The sequence below is a fragment of the Cryptomeria japonica genome, chromosome 11, assembly GCF_030272615.1.
Source record: "Cryptomeria japonica chromosome 11, Sugi_1.0, whole genome shotgun sequence".
Lineage (NCBI taxonomy): Eukaryota > Viridiplantae > Streptophyta > Pinopsida > Cupressales > Cupressaceae > Cryptomeria > Cryptomeria japonica.
In genome coordinates, this window is record NC_081415.1 from 335,037,336 (window position 1) to 335,059,385 (window position 22,050).

The window sequence follows — 22,050 nt, forward strand, 5'->3', positions numbered from 1 at the left end:
ACCTAGCAAAGTCACCGTCATCTTAGATCAGACCTTGGAGAGGTCACTGATTGAGAAAGGGTGAGATCGAACTTTGGAGGGGGTATAGACTAGAAAAGTTCGGATTTTTGAGGGGTCACTGACTGTCAGCTAAGGCCAGGCGGGGGTTTTGGGGGATCATTGACTGTGACTCAACCTTGTCAAATTTTGAGCAGTAGAATTCGTCTTGCCAACTCAAAGGGTCCTTTGTCATTATTAAAGCTTCCTTACATAGTCTAAGCCTTCATCTTGCATCAATCATCTCAAGCTCTAGATGATCCTCATGTCGGCAAACATTGTCTCTATCTCAGGTGATGATGATCAAATGAAATGATCATCATATGTCATTCATAGCCAAGGTGTTGAGGAGCAAATCAACTCAACTTCCTCTCATCTAAAGGATTGGACTACTGCCAAATCTATCTAAAAGCTAAAACTAAAGCAAAAAGAGGGGGTCCCCATTTGAGATGGGGCAATGTATGTAATGGTCACAATAGGTATGTTGGTTTGGGTACGTCCATACGTGTGTGTATATATATACATTTGATCGATGCCAAAATGTCAAAATGGTAGTGATAAAGATAAATATTAAATGCCAATTGATAGTTAAATATATAATATTTATCTCTATCAATTGGCATTTAATAGTGATAATTTTAGTTGTCTAAGTTCTTGATTACGGTATCCACTCCCTGACCTCCCCATTGTAATCAAATTTCTTATCTGACAATAGATTCCACTAACTAGTGGGGGTTTGAGAGTGGAGACCCTAATGAGTTTGAGGGGCAGCAATGATAAGTTGCACAAGGTGTTAGATGTGAGAAAAACCCAACGATAGAAGGGTTGCACCTGACTATGCCCTATATGTACCTTGAGCATATCGAGACACCTAGGTACCTACCAAGGTCGTACTTAGGTGTAGCCTTGTGCGAACATGTACTCAAACATACTTGGTATGGGTTTGGGATGCCTAAAGGGCATAACTGGTAACTTAGGTTTTGTTTTTTGTTTTTTACTTTGTTAAATAAACGTTAATTTATTTATACCTTATGTTTTGAATCACTTTGATTTGGTATTTACTTTTGTTTTTTATATAATATTTTGAAATTTTGTATTTAAAAATATTTAAATTAAACTTATATTATAATATTCAAACATATTAGTATATTAATATTATCTTATTACTCATTTTAAAGTTATTAGTTATTACTAATAATTTAAAATATATATACATAGCCGTACTCGCACTCATACTCGAATTGGCAACTTAGCTTGCAACATATGACTGAAGGAAAGTAGAGAAAAAGATAATGGCAGAAGAATAGAGAATAGTAAAGGCAATTGCAGCCCCAAACCTAGTTTTTAGTTCTATAAGATCAAAAGGAGATATGGGGGGCTCGTCTTCCATTGGGCCATGGATATGAGGATCAAACAATATGGGTACCCGTAGTTCTAGCTTTTTTTGTTCCTCATAACACTCTTGGTGTACAACTTTTATTAGAAGATAATGTATGGAGTAGAAATTGCAACATGAGGTGAAGTTGGTATGTGCAAGATTTTGGTACAACAACAATATTCCATTTAATTTTTCTTCAAGTTGTTATTGGGAGTAGTTGGTCAATGCAATTGTTGACTGTGGTAGGTAAGGGGTTCAAGGCCCCAAGTCATCATGAGTTGAGTGGTTCAATAGTGTAGGATGAGGTCCAAACACATGCCTACTAGTAGAGGAACACAAGAAAATTTGGGAAAAAAAGGATGCATCATTTTATTTGAGGGGTGGATAGATGGCATGAATAGGACACTCATCACCTTTTTTATTAGGGGGCAACTAGTCCTTTCAAAATTAGTTGATGGCTCTAATGAAACTAAAAATGTAGACTTTGTGCAACATGTTGGATGAGGTGGGAGTAGAAAATGTCATTCAAATAGTGATTGACAATACAATTGCATATGTGGTAGTCGGTGGAATTCTAAAAGGTAAGGCACCCAATGTTGTTTTGGAGCCTTTGTGTTACTCACAGTCTTGACGTACTTCTTGAGGACATAGGGATTCTAAGTTGGGTGAAAAACATGGTTGATGATGCAAGGAATATCGCAAAGTCTATCCACAACCACACATGGGTCCTAAATCTTACGAGGGAATACATTGATGGCAAGGAGCTCATGCAATTAGGAGTCATACACTTTATTGCTAATTTCCTCACCTTGCAGAGTATAATAGTTTTACTGCCCAACATTAAGAGCATGTTTATGAGCAAAAGGTGGTCGGAGACTCCCTAATGTAGGAAGGCCGAACTAGAGAGTAGTGAAGACCAATTTTTATAATAGATTGGCCAAAGTCATGGAAGAGATCATCAAGCAACGTTTTCAAACTCCAATTTCTATTTATTTTCTAATGTTACAAGTTGATGATATTGTAAAATTTTGATACTTAGGTGTTAGAAACATTGGTTAGGGCTCTATGATTGGTGGTTTGGGATTGAAACTCCATGGGCTATCTATATAAGGCCATGGATAAGGCCAATATGAACCCATGTGGTGCATTATTGATGAGAGGTGGAACCAACAAAATTCACCAACATATTCATGTTACTGCCTACTATATGAATCCTAGGATTTTCTTCTTCCCTTTTTTCAAAGCAGATTTAGGGGTTATGCTTGGCCTCAACACACATACCGAGAGATTGGGTGTTGATGGCAACCTTCAAGACCTTATATTTGATGAGATATAGACTTGTAAGAGGGTGGAGGGGGCAAATTTTTTTCCAACTTTTTGCATTTGTAGGAGAGTCACTTTGCAACTAGTAAAATGAAAACATATATGTTAAATTTTATTTTAATATTTATTATGACTTTTAAGTTTCCTAAAATTCTTATGAAATTATAAATATTATCCTTGTATATTTCTAGTGCAAAGATTATGGTGCCATAACACCTAATATTCAAAAGCTTGCCATCTTTATTTTATCCCAGCCTTGTAGAGCTTTCGATTGTCAGCACAATTGAAGTCTTTTTGAGGCTATTTGTACAAAGAACCATAATAGGTTGACTCAAAAGTGCTTGAATAACCTTGTCTATGTGGGGTACAAGGGTAGGATACACGTCATGCACTTGACCTTGATGGCATTGATCAATATATAGATTGGATTATCAAGTTTGATGATGTTGATGTCAATCATTTGTTAATTGATGATGAGTTAATTAATCTGGAGGAGGGAGATGAATGAGAAGCGAATGTGGTAGCACATGAGGAGGTAGAAGGTGAGGTTGGTGAGCCATTAGGTGGGGGTCCCTTAAACACATAGCTTGATCCTATCACTATGGATGAAGCTCCTATTGAGGATATTGCAGCTACAATATCCACCTTCACAACACGCACAAAGTGGCAATAGTCTTTTTGAGCCTTTGTTGTAGAAAAAAATTATGATTTATAATTTTTATTGATATTGAAACTTAAATTTCATATGTTTTTCAAAGTTAAATTCATTTTTTGATCCATGATATTTATTAGACTCTAATTTTGATTTATATATGATGGAAATCAGTTATATGTTCTAAAAATTTAGTAATATCAAATATGTGTTTGAAGAATTTTTTTTTTTTTCTTTGTATTTTTAAATGTTCAATAAATTCAATGAGTGTCAAATTTTAGAATCTTTTAAGCTTGTCTAGTAGTTTTTAAATTCAAGCTTTTCAACTATGATCTCATCTAATGGACAAGATTGTTTCATTTTAAGAAGCAATAGGCAAACAATAAGGATAAGGATTGCGTAGAGGAGAACTCCCCAAGAGTGATCTATTCATGATCTTGTCTTGGCACAAACCAAAGCAGAACAATATTGGTGACAGTAGTTCGTGGGGGAATGGGGACACATATACCCAATATTTCCATAAGGAGGGTTTAAATTGGCAAAATGTCAATTCATTCCATGAAATAAATGAGGATCACATCGCCAATGCTCCTAAATTATAGATTATTTGTGATGATTCTTCAAAGCTATTCTAAATAATGATTTGACTTTTGAACAAGAATCACGAGCATAGAGAAAGGTCCTAGAAGTCATTTGCATGTGATCGTGCTTCATGATCTCTGTAATTAGATCATTCATGGAGGCCTATCATTAACATTATAGAGTGCTCAACATCTAGGGGGATGCACCATCTAATATTTATGAATATGGTGTTATTCATATTAATAGTGATGATGGCTAGTTCCCAAGAATTTAATATTTGTGGATTATCGGTTATGACCAACTAATGTTGGCAGCAACTCATTTAAGAATTAATGTAGGTAGCATTCTGTTTATTCAATAATTTCATCTACCCTATCAAGGCATCTTTGTACCATAGTGAGTTTTCTGCTAAAAGTAATATAAGTCCACAATCTATAGACATCTTGTTAACCTGATAATGGGTCACAGATTGCAATCTGAAATGTTGATGAAAAGTCCATTATGCAATTTGTTCCAGAAACTTTATTTTTTACTTAAATTTATACATTGCTTTAACCTTGTCTTGAGAATTGAAGTTTGGTTCATTTTATGTGTATTTACATTCTCTTATTCTTAATTACAAGCTCAGTCAAAAGGAATATAAATTGCATTGCTTCAAATTTTGTTTTGGCAGGCAATCTTTTACAATGCATTTGGTTCGTCTTATGACTTCATGGGCAGTAGTTTGTGATGTGTGGTACCTAGAACCGCAAACGCTGCATCCTGCAGAGACACCAATTGAATTTGCAGAGAGGTAAATGTTTAACCAATCAAGCAAAGTATCTTGACGCCTAGCTGTTTAATTTGCAATCAGAAAGTGTTTTCCTTGCTTCCAATATTGTTGTTTATAGTTGCATTTGGACATCTCTGTTAAACAGGGTCAGAGAAATAATAGCTACAAGAGCAGGCATAAAAAAGGTTCCATGGGATGGATATCTGAAGTACTATCGCCCAAGTCCTAAACTCACTGAGACCAAGTATGTTAATTTTGTTTATGTACACGCATTTATAAATTATAATTCATTTTGAAAGATACCTTAGCACAAATTTATCAATGGAGTACATTTATGGTGAATAAAAGATTTGCCAAATGATAATAATTATCTACTCCTATGCGGATTTAGTCTTTTCGATTTACTGTTTTTTCTCTCAAGTAATGAGGATGCTCTCTAGTACTTAAAACTCATTCACATCTTATTTCAAATGTAAAATAAGTATTGATAATCATCAAAGTTGCAAACTTGGCATTTAATTTAGACAAAAAAGTAAAACACTCATTTTTATTAGAAGGCTTTCTAAAGTTTCTACTAATTAATTTAGACAAAAAAGTAAAAAACTCATTTTTATTCGAAGATTTTATAAAATTGCTGCTACAAGAAAAATAAAGTAAATTTTAAGAATTTACCTTGGGAATTTTGATATTATTTTTTGTCCATTCTGAATCATTGCATATATATTCATGGTAGATTTTCCCATTGTGTACTTAAGTTTAGACAATCAATTCATCTTGTCCAATCAGAATCTTTGAAAACTTACATATAAAATGCTGTAGTCTTACTATAAACAGTCCCAAAGTCCAATGTTTCCTGTATGTACTGCAAAATTTTCTTGTTTGTATGTAGGTGTTGACTTTCTAAGTTCAGGTGTATCAATTCTTATTACATGGATATGCACCCTTACTGAGCTGTCCATTCAACTATCCGGTGAAACATTGAAACACTCATGGGTCTGTGGGTTGCCCTTAGGTTGGAGTGTATCTCCACAGAAGGCTGGTTCATGTGGAGCTATCACCTATACTACTTCTTGCTGGGAAAAGGGAAAGAAGAGACTTAAAACAAAAACTAAAAACTGACGGATGATGCACCAAAAATTTCTAGGACTTGTACTTAGAAATATACACAATGTGATCAACAAGGTCATCATAACATACAAAACTCAAGATTTAACATATTTTACATGAGTGTTTCATAGAGATATTCAAAAGTTATGTTAATACTCAGAAGGAAAAAACAAAATGAGTTTTAATGAGCCCATAAGATATGTTTCACAACTGAATCATACATAATCTTGATAAAGATACAAACTATGACCTGCAAATGTATGTTTTTGCTAAAAGGTAAATGAATGAGGCTACAAGTTCAGGACCATACAATTCCATCATGAAAACAAGATCAATAATTCACCATTCTACATAACATAGCAGTCCTGAATAGGTAAACTAACTTACTTTATTGATCCAAAGGGTACAAAGTTTTTGTACAAATCTGGAAATTATTCTATTTCTTCATGAAATCTGAGTTACAATACAGTTTCACTGGTAAGCATCAAGAATGATGCTATGACAGGTTGGATAACTTGATCAATTCTTTTGGATACTCCACTTAAAGTATATTTTACAGCAATGACCATGGTTGCCCTTGTAAAGGCAGATGGGTTCTATGTTCTTTCCTGTAGTTCTGAAACAAGTTTCTCTGGCTTAATAAAAGCAATCTTCCCAAGACATTCTGCAACAACATTGTATTTTACTCGCTCATCATCAATTCACTGACATTCTCTTATCCCTTCATGTTGATATTCTATTCACAGTGATAATTTTCACAGTCTCGAGGCTTCCTTGTTTAGTATTCTTCATCCTCCTTTTTTTGTTGTCATTTGGCCTTAAGGACTCTCATCTTCTATTCTTTGTGTCCTTTCACTGCTGTTACACTACAGGTATCTTGGTGTTATTGATGACAAAAATTGGCACTCCTAGCAATTTTGATAATATCAATGCATCTGAACCATACTAAATTGCTGTTAAAATATCCTTCTCTTTATCATAGTACCTGAAAGGATGATCCAGCATAAAGAAGTTTGGTTTATCAGCAATTTTAATAATTTCAAACAACTCCTGCCAAGGATCCTGAAATATCCTCTCTCCTATAGCTTGTGAAGTTTTGCCAGGGATTGTGATCTTAAAAGGATTTTTTGGTTTTATAACATAGATTGTATTGAGAATTCCACTAAACAAACTTGCAAAGGTGATCAAGTACAGAATTCTCTAAAGGAAAATATTGAGCTACAAAGCTTATTTATTAATACATTAGAATTTCTGTATTTTATATCACCAATTATTCTGCTGTAACAAATCAGAAATTCTCAGACTAGGTACACAAAGCACATACCCAAAATCTATAAGATATCACCAATTATTCTGCTGTAACAAATCAGAAATTCTCAGACTAGGTACACAAAGCACATACCAATTATTTTATATCTGTGGCTGAATTTCCTTCACATGCAACACATGGCAGGCTGTTTGTTGTAGCTGTAGGCGGCTAAATTGACCAAGAATAGCCTGCGATTCCAATCCACACTGAATCGTCCCAATTACTAGTGCTAGCTTGGCTGAGTTGAACTACAGAAAAAGTTCCAGAAATTATCTCTGTGTGCAGTCCAAACCTTTCCAGAAACCCTCAATCATTGACTGAAGAATTTCGTTGCCTTGTGCTGATTGAGTTACCACCTTAGACACTGCATTGAAAGGCTGTTTTCAACGAATTTGGTGATTAAATATGGCAGATATGCTCTGGGGTTTCGTACAGAACAAAAAGCACCAGGGGTTTCGTCCTGAGAAAAGCTGCCTTGAAGTGATTTGCAGAGAGATGTAATCAATAATAAAAATAACTCAGAATGAATTCCTCAAAGAGCTCGATGCCTTATATATTAGCTCCTCAATCCTCAAAAAGCAGTTTGATTCATCTAGACTCCATATTGCAGCTTTTTAGGCAACATAATTAATGTTTGCATAAATTATTAAATTAGCCCCCATGATGAACTCGCCTAGTAGAAATAACATTGTCACTTAAAATGGCCCCAATTATAAATCACAACGAATGATTCGAATATTTTGTACAAAACTTTAGCTTTTTCGCTCTTTTATTTAATTTTCACTTAAAATGTTCCCTTATGAATTAAAGTGAATAATTAAGAGCCAATAATGTAATGTCCCCTACTTGGTTCAAGACAGTTTTAACCGTAATTAATTGATTTCCAATATATTTATAACTTAACTAAATCCAATCTAGGATGTTCTACCTTTTCTTTAGTCTATCAAGTACTAGCTATCTTACCATACTAAATAATTAATCCTATTTTTGATTTATAAATCAATTACACATTTATTGATTTTTAATTAATAAATACTTATTATTATCAATTAATTAATAAATACTTTGTTTTGGTGGTTTAATAAATATTTATTAATTTACTAATTAATAATTACTTTTTATTATATTAATATTAACTATAATTATTATATTAATATTTATTATTATCAATATCTATATTTAGGATCCTTATATTATTCCTTATACTGAATTGAATATATATATAAATAAAGAAATGAATTAAATTATATAATCAATTATTTATGTATCTACTAATTACTTTTTATATAAGTTATTAATATACTGCTGCTTAAAACATTAATCATCACTATATTCAGTGGTGGTAAAGGCAGACAGATCTGGTCTGCCACTGTATGTGTAACTAAGTTTGGCTGTCATCATATTGCAGTCTATACTGATATTACTATTAAATTCTGCATACAGACATTAACAAGCTTCATATATTAGGCATACGTATTAAGCATATCCCTGTGCATACTACCGAGAACAAAGATGTTACTGCCTGTAGCTTTATAACAGTTCTGATCTCATTATTACAGCCTTCGGTATTGGTAATATTCCTTCCTCCCCCCCCCCCCGAATTGAATGATAGAACTACCTTCTTATATGATGTGTTTGGAATGATGAACCCCTTGGTATGAGCCATGAAACATGTTCCTTAATGATAGAACTACCTTCTTATATGATGTGTTTGGAATGATGAACCCCTTGGTATGAGCCATGAAACATGTTCCTTAATACTTTTCTTTATACAACTATTAATTGCATCCCTTGGGACATCGTTAAGACTTGTAATGGTAACACTTATCGATTTTCTTATTAAATTATTAGTTACGGTAACCATTGTTAACTTACCAATCATCGTGTTGCCCCGAGATGGTAACATGCTGGTGTATTGTAATCGATCCTTATCCAAATATAAACGGCGACTATTATTTGCAATTAGTTTCATTATTATTGCCGATATGATTATGATGAGAATTATCCGTTGCTTCTAGCAATTGTTCCTAGTTGGTGTCGACAATCGATATCTATAATTCTAAATCGATCCGTTTTCATTGGAGATTACTTGGTATTCTTCTCTGATTTATATGTGTCATGTATGTGATGGGTTTGGAGTCTCTTTAGAGATATCTCCATTCCAATTGATTCGATGTCACTACTGTCTAAAATTCTTGCGGTCACTCCGCTCACAATGAAGAATCTTGTTTTTGGATGGGGTTGACAACACCTAGGCTTCTTATTGCTGAAAGTCGATTGTCTCAGAAGCTTGACTAATCGCTCGATTAGTTTCTCCTCCTTAAATCGAGCTTGTTAGAATGCCATAGCCTATCGTCTTATTCATCCTGGCATAATTGTTGTTCCTTATCAAACCACAATTCTTTTGTAGACTTCCTTACTATATACAGCTTATCTCTTGTTGTTTGTCATACGGTCACTGGTCTCGTGGAGGTATTCTACCACCGCTAAGCTCGAGTCCCTTTGTTGACATGCTCATGTAGTCCTCATAATAACTCTGCAACACATAGACTTATGGATGTTCGGAATTATCATCTACTATCCTTTATTTATATTTTTTTTTATATTTAATGAATGATTAATATTACTGTTAACATCAATAATTAATTACATTATAAATGATAATTTATTATTATGATGAAGAATCACATAATCTATTATTAATTACATCACCAGATGTGGGGTTATGGCAGCCCTCTCACTTTAGAGGAAAATCGTGAAGTCTCATAAATGAGACGATTTTCTAATATTATTAGATGTTAATTAATAAATGTTTTAATTATCGTATTATTTAATCACAATAATCCAATGTCCAAAGAGGGGTTATGACAAATAATAATGACTTTAGCTTTTCGCTCTTAAATTTAATTGTTCACATAACTCACAGAAAGGGACATTACAGTCCTCCCCACTCAAATATTGCTTTAATGGGATGTAATAAAAGGTGTAGTGAACCGATGAACCATGTGTGTTGCATATGCTAAATATATATTGTGTGTTGTAAATGGTGCGATGCAATGTATGTTTCCTATACTTTGAATACTCATTAAAGAGTGTGCATCACGCAATTAATTGAATGCTTGTCAAGTGCTATTTTTAGGAACATCAATTCTATCCTTGCAGTGTAACTGCTAACCACTTGAGATCCTTGCTCAACTTAAAAAAAACGCAGCGAGATCATTCATAAGGAATGATCAATACATATAATGGATGCACAACACTTATCATGTGGTTTCCACCTGTTCGTTAAACTCTAAATAGATGCTATAGCTATTTGTCTGTCGTGGGTCAGGTTATAATGTGCGGAGTACATTGATTGAAGTTAACACGGAGCATGTAATAAAAAAATGCATTGAATGAATTGTGTGGCAGAGAAAAACAGTTGAAATGGAGGCTGAGCTTTATTTTATGAGGTCTAACACGATTCTATATGGTTGTTTTTTTAAAGACGTGATGTGCATAACTGTAGGTAACGTGTAGAAGCAATTATAAAAAGCAGCAAGTGTTGAGTGCTGTTTAGAAGGGTCGAGCATCATGTATCTGTGTGGTATACAAAAGTTGTGGAGTTGTGGGTATGCTATTTTTAAGACTGGGCAACTTCAGTAATTGACTTAGGCAGTCGTATGAAGTGTGGAGATAAAAAGAGTGCGTAGCAAAGTTAAGGAATAAAGGGTGTTCATTTCAAGACGATACTTTTACACACCAGTTTGAGTATGAGCAGCATATGAATATATCATTTTCAGAACTCTGGAGCAGATTCAAACGTGATATAAGAACAATTTCTTAGCAAATTGTGAAGTGAGTTTTTGGGGACAAATTTAAAAGCAATATTATATGAAACCTGTGACTATGACAGACTTGTAATCAGATTGTAGATGTTATGAAAAAGAGAGTATAACGAATTTAAGAAGAAAAACATGTCTAAAATTATATATTTTGAGGTTGGTGCCTCATGTTGGTGGAGTAGGTGCTTCATCATTGCAGTTAGTGCTTCGAGGAGAGTTGGTGCTCACTTGTGTAATCTGGGTTGGTGCCCAATTTTTGTTAATGAAAGCTATTGTGTGCCATGGTTTGTTACCCAAAAGGGTTTTCCATGTGAAAATTGACTGTTTGTATCTTGATGGTTGCTCTCTCCATGTTAAATATGGTTTCTTGTTATTTTGAAAAGGTTTAAAATACTGATTCAGGCCCCGCCCCCTTTCAGTATTTTCTGTGTGCTTTTCACTTTCTCCATAACAGTTCAGATTAGGAATCCTGAATGCAGATGAAATAATATGTTTGTTAACCTTATATTTAAGATGCTTGTAGCCTGCAGCAACTCATAAAGAGCCTTCACACATGCAACATTTCATCCTTGTGGTTGATACATACAGGCGTGCTTCCAAATCATTAGTGGAGCAAATACCTTTCATTTCTATTTGGAAACATATCTAGCTGAACTGTGATTTAATAGCCCTCAACAATTTGATAGTCACCATCTTGACTATTGAAGAATTTTTGTCTTTCATAATCTTCCCTTCCACACAAAACCTTTTGTGACCGGCCTCAGTTTGTACTTATACAGGGAATTATCTGTACTTGGTGTTATGAACCAATTTGAATCCAATGGGTTTTAATAAAGAGGGAAATAAAACCAAATCCATGATGTTACTTTCCATAGGTGCTGCAAATTTAGTCTACTTCCACAGCCTTGCCTTGGACATCCTTGTAAGAATGTGGCTTAGAATTTATAATGGTGGAGATCAATGTAAAATACTAAAATGTATGTACATTGGAATCTTCTTACCTTGCTTGTTTGGCTTGCCATTTGATCCTCAATTTTGTGAAAATCAGAGATTCATTGGTAAAATACAATGTCTATTAACTAAGAAAATATTACAATATATAGGAATTACAAAGCATTGTAGATATTAATGGAACCAACTACTTCCAACTACCTACTACTGTAGACATTTAAGATGTCTAACAACTAATTACATTAATGACCATTAACAAAATAAAGAAATATTATTCTAACACCCTCCCTTAATGGTCAATCTATCAAAAACGCCAAGTTGCCTCCAGAATTTTACAAACTTATCCGGGCTCAGAGACTTGGTGAGAATATCTGCAATCTGATCTGCTGTCAGAACATACTGCAACTGAACTGGTCTGTCTTCTACCAGCTTGTGGATGTAGTGACAATGAAGTTTGACATGCTTGGTACGTTAATGGAAGATTGGATTTTTGGCCAGTTTGAGCACCCCTTGATTATCAGTGTACAAGGGAGAAGGACCTTCTTGCGGCATCTGCATGTCAAAGAGCATCCTCTGGAGCCAAACTGCCTCACATGTGGCCTTGACTGTTCCCCAGTATTCGGCTTCGGTCGAGGAAAGAGCTATGACCTGTTGCTTCTTGCTGCTCCAAGTGACGGCTCTTGTACCCAAATTGAATATGTACCCAGAAGTGGATTTTTTGTCATCCATTGATCTTGCCCAATCTGAGTTAGTGTAACCAATCAGTTTTGGATCGTTGCACCTGCTATACAAAATGCCATAGTTTGAAGTGCCTTTCACATAGCACAGCACTCGCTTCGCTGCAATCCAATGATTACCTTTTGGGGCCATCATGAAGTGAGAGATGTAGCTGATAGCAAAACAAATGTCGGGTTAGTGGTAGTGAGGTAGATGAGGCTGCCTACTAGTTGCCTGAATTCGGTTTCATCTACTACAGGTGAATCAGACTTGGTTGATAACTTCAGCCCTTTCTCCATAGGTGTGGAAGCAGGTTTACAATCCTGCATTCGAATCTTGTCAAGCAAACTGCGGGCATACTTGGACTGTGAAATAAAGACATTGTCATCAGTCTGCTAGACTTCAACACCTAAGCAATAATGAAGAAGCCCCAAATCTGTCATGTCAAAAGCTTGGCACAACTCCTGTTTGATGGCTGTAATCAAGTGTACTGAATGGCCAGTAATGATCAAGTCATCCACGTAGACAACAAGAAAAAGGATATCATCACTAGAGAGTTTGACATACAGATTAGTGTCAGAGGGACTGCGCTGAAACCATGTTCAACCAAATACTAATCAATCTTGAAGTACCAAGCCCGAGGGGCTTGCTTCAGGCCATCAAGGGCTTTTACCAATCTGCAACTTGATGTTTCTTACCAGGAACCTTGAAGCCAGGAGGTTGGATTCATATAAACTTCTTCCTGCAAATCACCATTGAGGAATGCACTCAACATCCATCTGATGAAGTTTCCATCCAAACTGAGCTGCAATGGTGAGAAGAAGACGAATTGTGCTCATCTTGGCAGTAGGAGCAAAAGTCTCCGCTGTGTAAATCCCCGAGCAACCAATCTGGCCTTGTACCTATCCAAAGTACCATCTGCATGATACTTGACTTTATAAACCCATTTACAGCTGATAGGTTTCTTCCCAAGAGGCAGATCAGAAATGCCTAGGTTACTCTTCAAAAGACTGTTATTCCGTCTCCATAGCCGTTTCCCACTCAAGAATGCCTTTAGCCTCGGAATATGTCTAGGGCTCATGGATGCTGTAGATGTTGGCCATAAGTGCAAAGTTGACTGTATTTTGCTGCTTTCTCTTTTGGCGAACTGATCTATCCTCAAGAAGCTCATCATCACAAAGATCTCCTATTGTCTTGGCTCACCATTTAGGCCGAAGGGTAGAAGTACCAACATCTGGCATTGGAGGAACAACATCCCCGAGAGTTTCCGGAACAGAGTCATTTGGATGCGAATCCTGTGAAAAATCAGGTGGTGTTGGATTGGTAGATTCCTCATCTTCAGAGTCAAAATGCTCTGAAGCCCTCTCATCATGGGAACCAAGAGGAAGACGAACACCAACATCAGAAGTCTGCACAAACTGAGTCACAAAACTAGGAGTATTAGAAGGCATAAATGGACCAGTAGTCTCATCAACCACAACATCACGACTGAAAATGAGACGATCTGTCTCCACATCAATCAACCTGTAGGCCTTGTGGTTGTCGCTGTAACCAAGAAATATAAGTGTTTGGCTCTTTGAATCCATCTTAGCACACTTGGCATCTGGAATCCATACATGAGCGGTACAACCGAAGACTTTCAAATGGCCCACTTTAGGCTTGCGTCTTGACTAGGCTTCTTCAGGATTCATATTCTTAATGACATGTGTCGGTGACCGATTCAGGAGGTAGACTGTAGTATAGACTGCTTCAGCCCAGTATTTCTTAGGAACATTGCGATGCTCCAACATAGATCGAGCCATTTTAGTAATGGTGCGATTTCTACGTTCAACAACACCATTCTGTTGAGGGGTGTATGGTGTGGTGAGTTGGCACTTAATGCCATGTGTAGCACAAAATGTAGAGAAGCCAGTTGAACAAAACTCCCCCCCCATTAGCTGACCTTAGAGGGACAATTTGAGAACCGGATTCTTTCTCAACTAAGACCTTAAATTGCTGAAATGTACTGAACACATCTGATTTATTCTTGAGAAAATACACCCACATTTTACGACTGAAATCGTCAACAAATAACAAGTACCTGCAACTAGTAACAGAAGGTGTATTAATTGGGCCACATACATCAACGTGAACCAACTGAAGGACCTTGGAGGCTCGCCAAGAATCACCATCCAAGAATGGTGTCCGATGCTGCTTCCCAGCTTGACAAGCTGCACATACTCCATGATTTTGAGGTTGGATCTTAGGTAGACCAGCAACCAAACCCTCTCGAGATAACTAAGAGAGATAGTGCATGTTTAAGTGCCTATAACGCTGATGTCAAAGTGTTCTGATGGATGTACTCCTAGCAGCCAGAGCATGCTCTTGAGAATCGTCGGAATCAGCAAGTCTATACAAACCATGATCCTAAAGTCCTATAGCAATTGTAGTACAAGTCTCCCTATCAACAATGTTGTAGGTGGACGAACTAAAGACAACATCTAATTGAGGAGAATGCCTCATGATCTTGCTGACAGAGAGGAGATTATGTTCCATGCTTGGAACATAGCAGACATCAAGAAAAATTAAATTTCTACCTCTTGAGTGAATTTGGACAGTGCCCTTACCAGCAATTGTGTACTCTTCTCCTCCTTCGAAGATTACGGAATTTGAGAATGGTTCAAATTTTGTGAACCAATCCCGACGATGAGTAAAATGCTGCGAAGCCCCTGAATCAATATACCAGGCAGAAGGGTGTACTGGATCTGCTGTTCTCTTGGCCATAAAAGCATAGAATGCAGATTCTTTTTGCTTTGAGTGCTTTGTGACATTTGCCTTTTGTTGAGACCCTCCCTGCTTCTTTTGTTCAGAAGCCAATCGAATTCAACACTCGGTCTTCATGTGACCAAACTTATGACAATAATTGCACCGAATGTTCTTCTTCTTGTTATTGTCTTGAGAAGAACCAGAGCCTTTCGGCTGAGAAGATGGAGCCTTCCAAACTTGTTGTAAAAGCTTGTTACAAAGATTGGAAAACTTCAAATCAACGTCAGTGGAAGTGATATTGAGTGTTTCAATGAAATGCTCATAAGATTTGGGCAAACTCTTCAGAGTGATGACAACCATGTCCTCTTCCTCCATTGTGCGACCAATCGCCTCAAGTTGGCCACGGATGTCCTTGATCTTTGTCAAGTGATCCTACAGAGGTGTCCTCTCGTCCATCATAATTGAAAAGAGCATGTTCTTCAGAAAGAATGCTCTACTCTTGTTAGAGGTTTCATGAAGACTCTTAAAATGATCCCATATCTCCTTTGCAGTTTTTCCGGATGGTACCTAAGGTAGCTGCTCATCGGTGACGAAGAGTTGAATGAGCATGACTTCTTCTCGATTGTGCTCATCCCATTTGTCCTGATCTTTTCCGACAGTAGTTGGACGTGAAGACGTGCCCAAAACAACTGCATCAGGACATCGGTACTCAAATTGTCAACATGCATTGCTTCCAGGTGTTGTAGTTGCGGCCGTTGAATTTCTGGCTACTTTTGAGCATAATATTTGTTAGAGATGCCATCACGTACCCTGAGGTCGAACTGGTGAAGGCACGAATTCCAATGCATGAAAACTAGCAGATGAAAACAAAGGGTTTCGGATTCTAAAGCAGAGACTGAAACCCTAGCACGGTTTTTGAGGCAACAAATTCTTCGGAAGACCCAAAAAAATCTGAAAGCAACCCAAAAGAGATTTCGAAAAACCCATCAAGAATTTGCAATCGAAATTTTTTTTTGCCTTGAAACAAAGGGTCAAAACCCTAGACGAATTTGTAGAAGCCCTAGGTCGCTGTGAAAATCGCAAGTTTTGATGCAGAAGAGTTAGAAACCCTAGACACCAAACCCAGATCGCAAAATTTTTCTGAGAAAATAATTTGCAGAAGCCAAAAAAAATAATATTTCCGTCATTGCTAAATACCCTTTTTGCGGCAGAAATTGCGGAAATAACCCACGAAATTCGTGGATTTCAGAATAGAAAGATCGCGAAGGCGCAGAAGAAAAGGAATCCACAGAAAAAAAAAACTTTTGTCGCCGCCGCGCAAAAGAATGTGAAGAAAAGCAAATCCTCGCTGTTGCAAAAACAGATGCGGGCAAACAAAATCCAAAAGCTCGGAGAATGAAGTCGTAGAAAAACAGGACGCTGTAAAAATCCTGAGCAAAAAAACATGCGGCCGGAAAATATCGCGAAAATCAAACCTGCAAAAGAGAATCCGCAAGTTGAAAACAAAGATTAAACTCACAGAGAATCGCGCACAGATGCCAAACGGGGGTGTGAAGTAGAAAAACGCGAAAAAATTTCACGTTTTAGACACCCAATCGAACACAGGCCAAAGGTTTGACAGAAAACCCTCGACAGGTTTGGGAGGAAAACTGGAATAATTTCGAAAAATTTCACTAATAAGAATTTAGAATTACAATTTTTTCGAAAAAAATCTTCTATGCTCTAATACTATGTGAAAATCAGAGATTCACTAGTAAAATACAATGTCTATTAACTGAGAAAAGATTGCAATATATAGGAATTACAAAGCACTGCAGATATTAATCGAATCAACTACTTCTAACTACCCGCTATTGTAGACATTTGAGATGTCTAACAACTAATTACATTATTGACCATTAACAGAATAAAGAAATATTACTCTAACAAATTGCCATCAAGTACATCAAAAAATGTTGCCGCAATATGCCTGTAAGTCTGTTAGCAGCCTTTTATTGTAAACGAAAATATGAACTTTGAAAGTTCAAGATTATCTTTTGAATGGGTAATATACAGTTAACATGAGCTGAGATTCCTAATAATTGTAAATTTTATTAACTTGGAAATGGGAAATTAGGAATTTAATTAAAATTTTTATAGATCACACCTTTTGTTTTCAGAGATAATGAACTCACTCACTCAAAACCAAGAACTTACACTTACATGTGGGAAATAAACCATTATTCCTTCCCTCTCTTTTCTGGCTACGGGTGAGAAGTTTATGTGGGATTCTGGTTTGTGATTGCTCACTCCTTGATGTATTGATTGAGTGCTCTCTTGATTGTTAAGGAGATGAATGCCTAAAGGCACTGACCCTTGTCCTATTAGACAATAAATGTCCGTCCTCAGTCTTTTCCGCTTGAAAACTCCTTGTAGAAGATATTAAGTCTACACTTGCAGGCTAGACTGAATACATAATCTCTTCTGTTCCAGCCCCACACTTAGTCAAATTCATTGTTAGTAATTACTGCAACAATCCCAAATGATTTCTAGATGAATAATATGCCTTTTTAGATTCCACAGAACTTCTTGCAAGATATGAAATTGTTTATTAGAAGTGTAGTCTGAGAGAAGTCAGGAATTGAAAGATTATAATTATTTAATTGCCTGATATGCAATGAAGCTACATGTCAAAATGAGGATAGATTTAGACAAGGAACCTCCTGTTAAAATAATTAATTTCATTATGATGATGCATATTTGATCATATTTAACAATTGCCTGCATTTAATGCTAACTTTTGCATATACAAGAACAGTATGTTCATTATCATACGTTCCAATAGCTTGCATATCGAAGCCATAAACATACCAATAAAATATAATAACATTCCACCGTTGAGTCAATCAGATTGACTAGAAAGTCTTAGCGATGCCAACTCATGAACTCACATTGTTTGTACTGGTTCAACTAAGCCATTTGGATGAAAAATGCTTAATATGCTAGTAGTTAATTCATTGCAGGAAACAATGTAAACCAGTGGCACAAAAAGTGCTCATGAAAGGTGAACTTGAGTTTTTGTATGGGCTTCCAGATAGTTGTGTTAATTCTAGCCAACATGGACCAAATATGACATTAATCCAGAACGCCCCAAACACTGGTCAGGGTGCTCTACCAACTGAACTTAGCCCTTTGTAAGTCTGATATTTCAATTTAAACCTTCTCTAAACATTTAAATTTAAATTATGAGCTTCACACCACAAATTTAATTCATACATTAGCTTCCAGATCGTTGTTTTAGTACCTAGCAAAAACATACTGGCTCGGACTTGAACACAGTGTCTCTCAAATACTTGTCTAGGTGTTTTAGCATCAGAACTACTAGTCCTTTGTGTGTGCATGATTTGAGCTTAAATCTTTAGTAAAGTTGACACTTTAAATCATAAGCTTCACTCAACCAAAATAATCTATTTATGAGCTTCCTGCAAAGTTTCTGGCACCTATTCAATTTAGCTAATTGGTACCCTTTTTTACCATGCAATTAATTTTAATGTGCTGTTATGAGTTTTTAATTTAGCACATTTGATTAATTGTCAAATGTGACTCTAATTACAGTCGTTTATCTTTCTAGACAACAAAGTTTTGCAGAGGCAATGCTAAGGAGATTAGAAGAGAGATAGGTTCTTCCACGGTGAGTTTCTTTTTGTCAAACATGGATGCAACGTTTCAACTTGTTTTTCTTCTAAATGGAAGAGGCATCTCCATTCCATGCTGTTCACCTAATCTGAAACGTGTTTGTTCACTAGTTTTCATATTATAAACAATTGATTTCATGCTTATAAATGTGGATGTGCTAATATTCTTCATCAGAAGGAACAAAAGCAGGATTGTTGAAATTGAGCAAATTCGATAAGAACCAAGCTCACTGAAAAGTAAGCATATGCACCTAGTTATATGGGAGCATCCTACCTTTGTTTCTATATTAGTAGAAAAGGATGATATCTCTTTATGTGATGAGTTTGAATTGAAATAATATATTGTAATATGCCTTGAGAGGAAACATTTGAATAATTCTTGTGTTGAAGTTGTTATAGTAAGCCCCTACATTGCTCGGCGAGATGTCTTAGTCAAGATTACAAATGGAATATACTGGACACTAAATGTGTACCTTAAGTTATAACAATCAATGTATCATTATTTAATATTTGTTTTGTTCATATCTGTTTAGGTTCTATTTTGTTTGATACTGATAATTTCACATAACTTCAATGTTAGTGAACACTCCAACACAAGTTTAAATGACTATGCAACATTTTAACGTGATACTTTTGTGTCCCAACAAATAACACCAATATTCTTGTGGAAACATGTATTCAATATGAAAATTACCAAATTCGAGTTTCATAATAATTCTATGATTTTCGATACTAATGTGTTTTTTATTATTTTCCTCTTTTTGACTGAATCACTAAATCTTTTAATAGAAATTGTATTCACGACTACAGACTTGAGACGATTCCAACAAACTTAATCACTTTATTATTTAGAGCCCTGAATGAATGTATTGCATCGGGGCATGAACATTGTAGTTGGATCCAGGTGTTGCATAAGTAGAGTTGGAATATGCTTATGATAAATGAAATCTCTTGATAACTATGATTTCTTACTAGTTCCAGGGATGAAATAGTACTCTGGTGGCATCAAAACTTTATTATTGCACATTCAGATTCCTTTCAAAGAATTATGCACTTTAAAAAAATAGTACCTCTTTTTGGTACTGTACACAAAAGATATGGCTTCTAGAAATTGGAAAACACAAGAAGACGCAAATTGGTGGGTTTTGTAATTACCCCCTACAGGAAATGGACAATTTTGTCAAGAAAGAGAAGGTTCTGAAATTGCCTTTACTAAAAAGCAACAAATTTTAAATGCTGAGAAGGTTTCATCATTACTGATTTATATGATCCAAATTTTTTTTCTGAACTGAATGTGCAAGAAGAGGAAATGACCTGAGTGTTTTATTTTCAATATCTTGACATTTGGGTTTCTATTTTCACCCAAAATTCTTTATGATGTCTAAGTGACCTTCTCAAGAGGCAATGGCGAGCAACATGAAGCATTGAGAGTTTGAGTGACATTTTCATCATTCATTCGCTATTTGCAGTGTTATTGGTTGAGATGAGCATTGCTGGGAGGTTTTATCATTAGTTTGATGATGCAATGTGTTGGTTGATACCTTTGTGTTCATTTGGACACTTCCGATGAAAGTTGTGTAGGAGATTTGCAAGCACGAGGATATTGGCCTTGGAGGGGCAATAAGACTCGAAAAACTGCAATGTTGATAGATTTCTTGTTGGAGTTTTCTTCCTGTTTAAGTTTTTGTAGGGTAAATATTATGTGATGGCTAACTTGTGTGGATTTTCATTGCTTGTTTTCTTTCGCTGCAAGTTGAGTATGTAGTTTGTTATGGTTTTTGCAAGGTAAAGGCTATTCAGTTAGCTTCTATCAAGTAAAATTATTTTTAGAATGGATGAATCATGTGGATTCGAAATGTGATGAGTTATAGTTTTGCCTAAGTTGTTAGGATGGTAGCCAATTATAGAGTTGAAGATGCTTTTGATGCATATTTGGCCCTTGAATGTGGTGCAATATCATTCAAGAAAGTATCATTGATAAACGAGGGGTAATATCCACCGTTGTATGCAGATTAAGCCTAATATTAAAGACCCCATAGTCTAAATTGTAGACAACAAGTTTGAATGTGTATGGAGTAGAGTTATATATCTCATTTAAATGATAAATATGTTGGTTGGATAAACAATGTCCTTGTGTAATTCTTGCATAAAGGGAGCCACTTATGCTAAATTAGTGTCTTGTTGGGTGGCACCTTAAAGACCTACCTTTATGTTTTTATGAAATGCATTGGAGTAGGATGGAAACCAAATATTTGGAATGGATTTTTCATACTTGGCTATTTTTCTTCGGCATAACTTGAGGTAGGCACTAAGAGGTAGATGCAAATGTTGTGTGACAACCCAAATTGGGCGTGACAAATGTATCTACAATCCTTTAACCCCATTTTGGATAATAAATGAATGCACCTACAAGCCTTTAACCCCATTTTGTTCTCATTGCTAGTGGATATGAACGACGACGTTAGTGATATCATCAACAAAATATGTACTTTATTAGATGGATGACATTAGTTTGTCAGTGTATATAGCTAGGAATGTGTTGGGATTTGTTAAGATGGTCATAAGCCATATTGCACATTGATGTGTTGTTTATCACCTATTAGTCTAAAAAATTGTATTTGGATGCGTAATGCCACAACTAAGCCATCAATTATATGTTGTAGAATTGACACATGAAGTGTAGACATCACAATCATTATGATAATCATGTCATCAAGAGATGTAGTAGGAAGAATTCCAAGGAACATTCCGTTGATTGAGATGATTTACTGATATTATTGTGTGACAATCTAGTCACATCTCAATTACCTAAACGCTTGTGTTTCAATCATGAAGAAAGTACATTTGAGTATATCATAACTTCCTTTATGGGCTACAATTTGTTTTTTCAAACTTTCCACAATCAAATATTTAATATTTAAAAGAAATATAAATGCTAGACAACTAATCAAATTTTGTTTGCAATCAATAAATGTTCACA

General features: G+C 35.8%; 1 protein-coding gene across 3 annotated transcripts in view; it reads left to right on the forward strand.

The window, feature by feature from the left end:
- LOC131075007 (glycerol-3-phosphate acyltransferase 9) overlaps positions 1-19,592 on the forward strand; it is a 211,544-nt gene extending 191,952 nt beyond the window's left edge. For all 3 annotated transcript variants that reach the window (XM_058011779.2, XM_058011794.2, XM_058011803.2), the window contains exons 11-14: positions 4,645-4,764; positions 4,889-4,987; positions 19,007-19,066; positions 19,246-19,592. In XM_058011779.2, the coding sequence (XP_057867762.2) occupies positions 4,645-4,764; positions 4,889-4,987; positions 19,007-19,055 (268 nt within the window). In that variant the 3' untranslated portion in view covers positions 19,056-19,066; positions 19,246-19,592. The remainder of the gene's footprint in view (positions 1-4,644; positions 4,765-4,888; positions 4,988-19,006; positions 19,067-19,245) is intronic.
- The last annotated feature ends 2,458 nt before the right edge of the window (positions 19,593-22,050 follow it).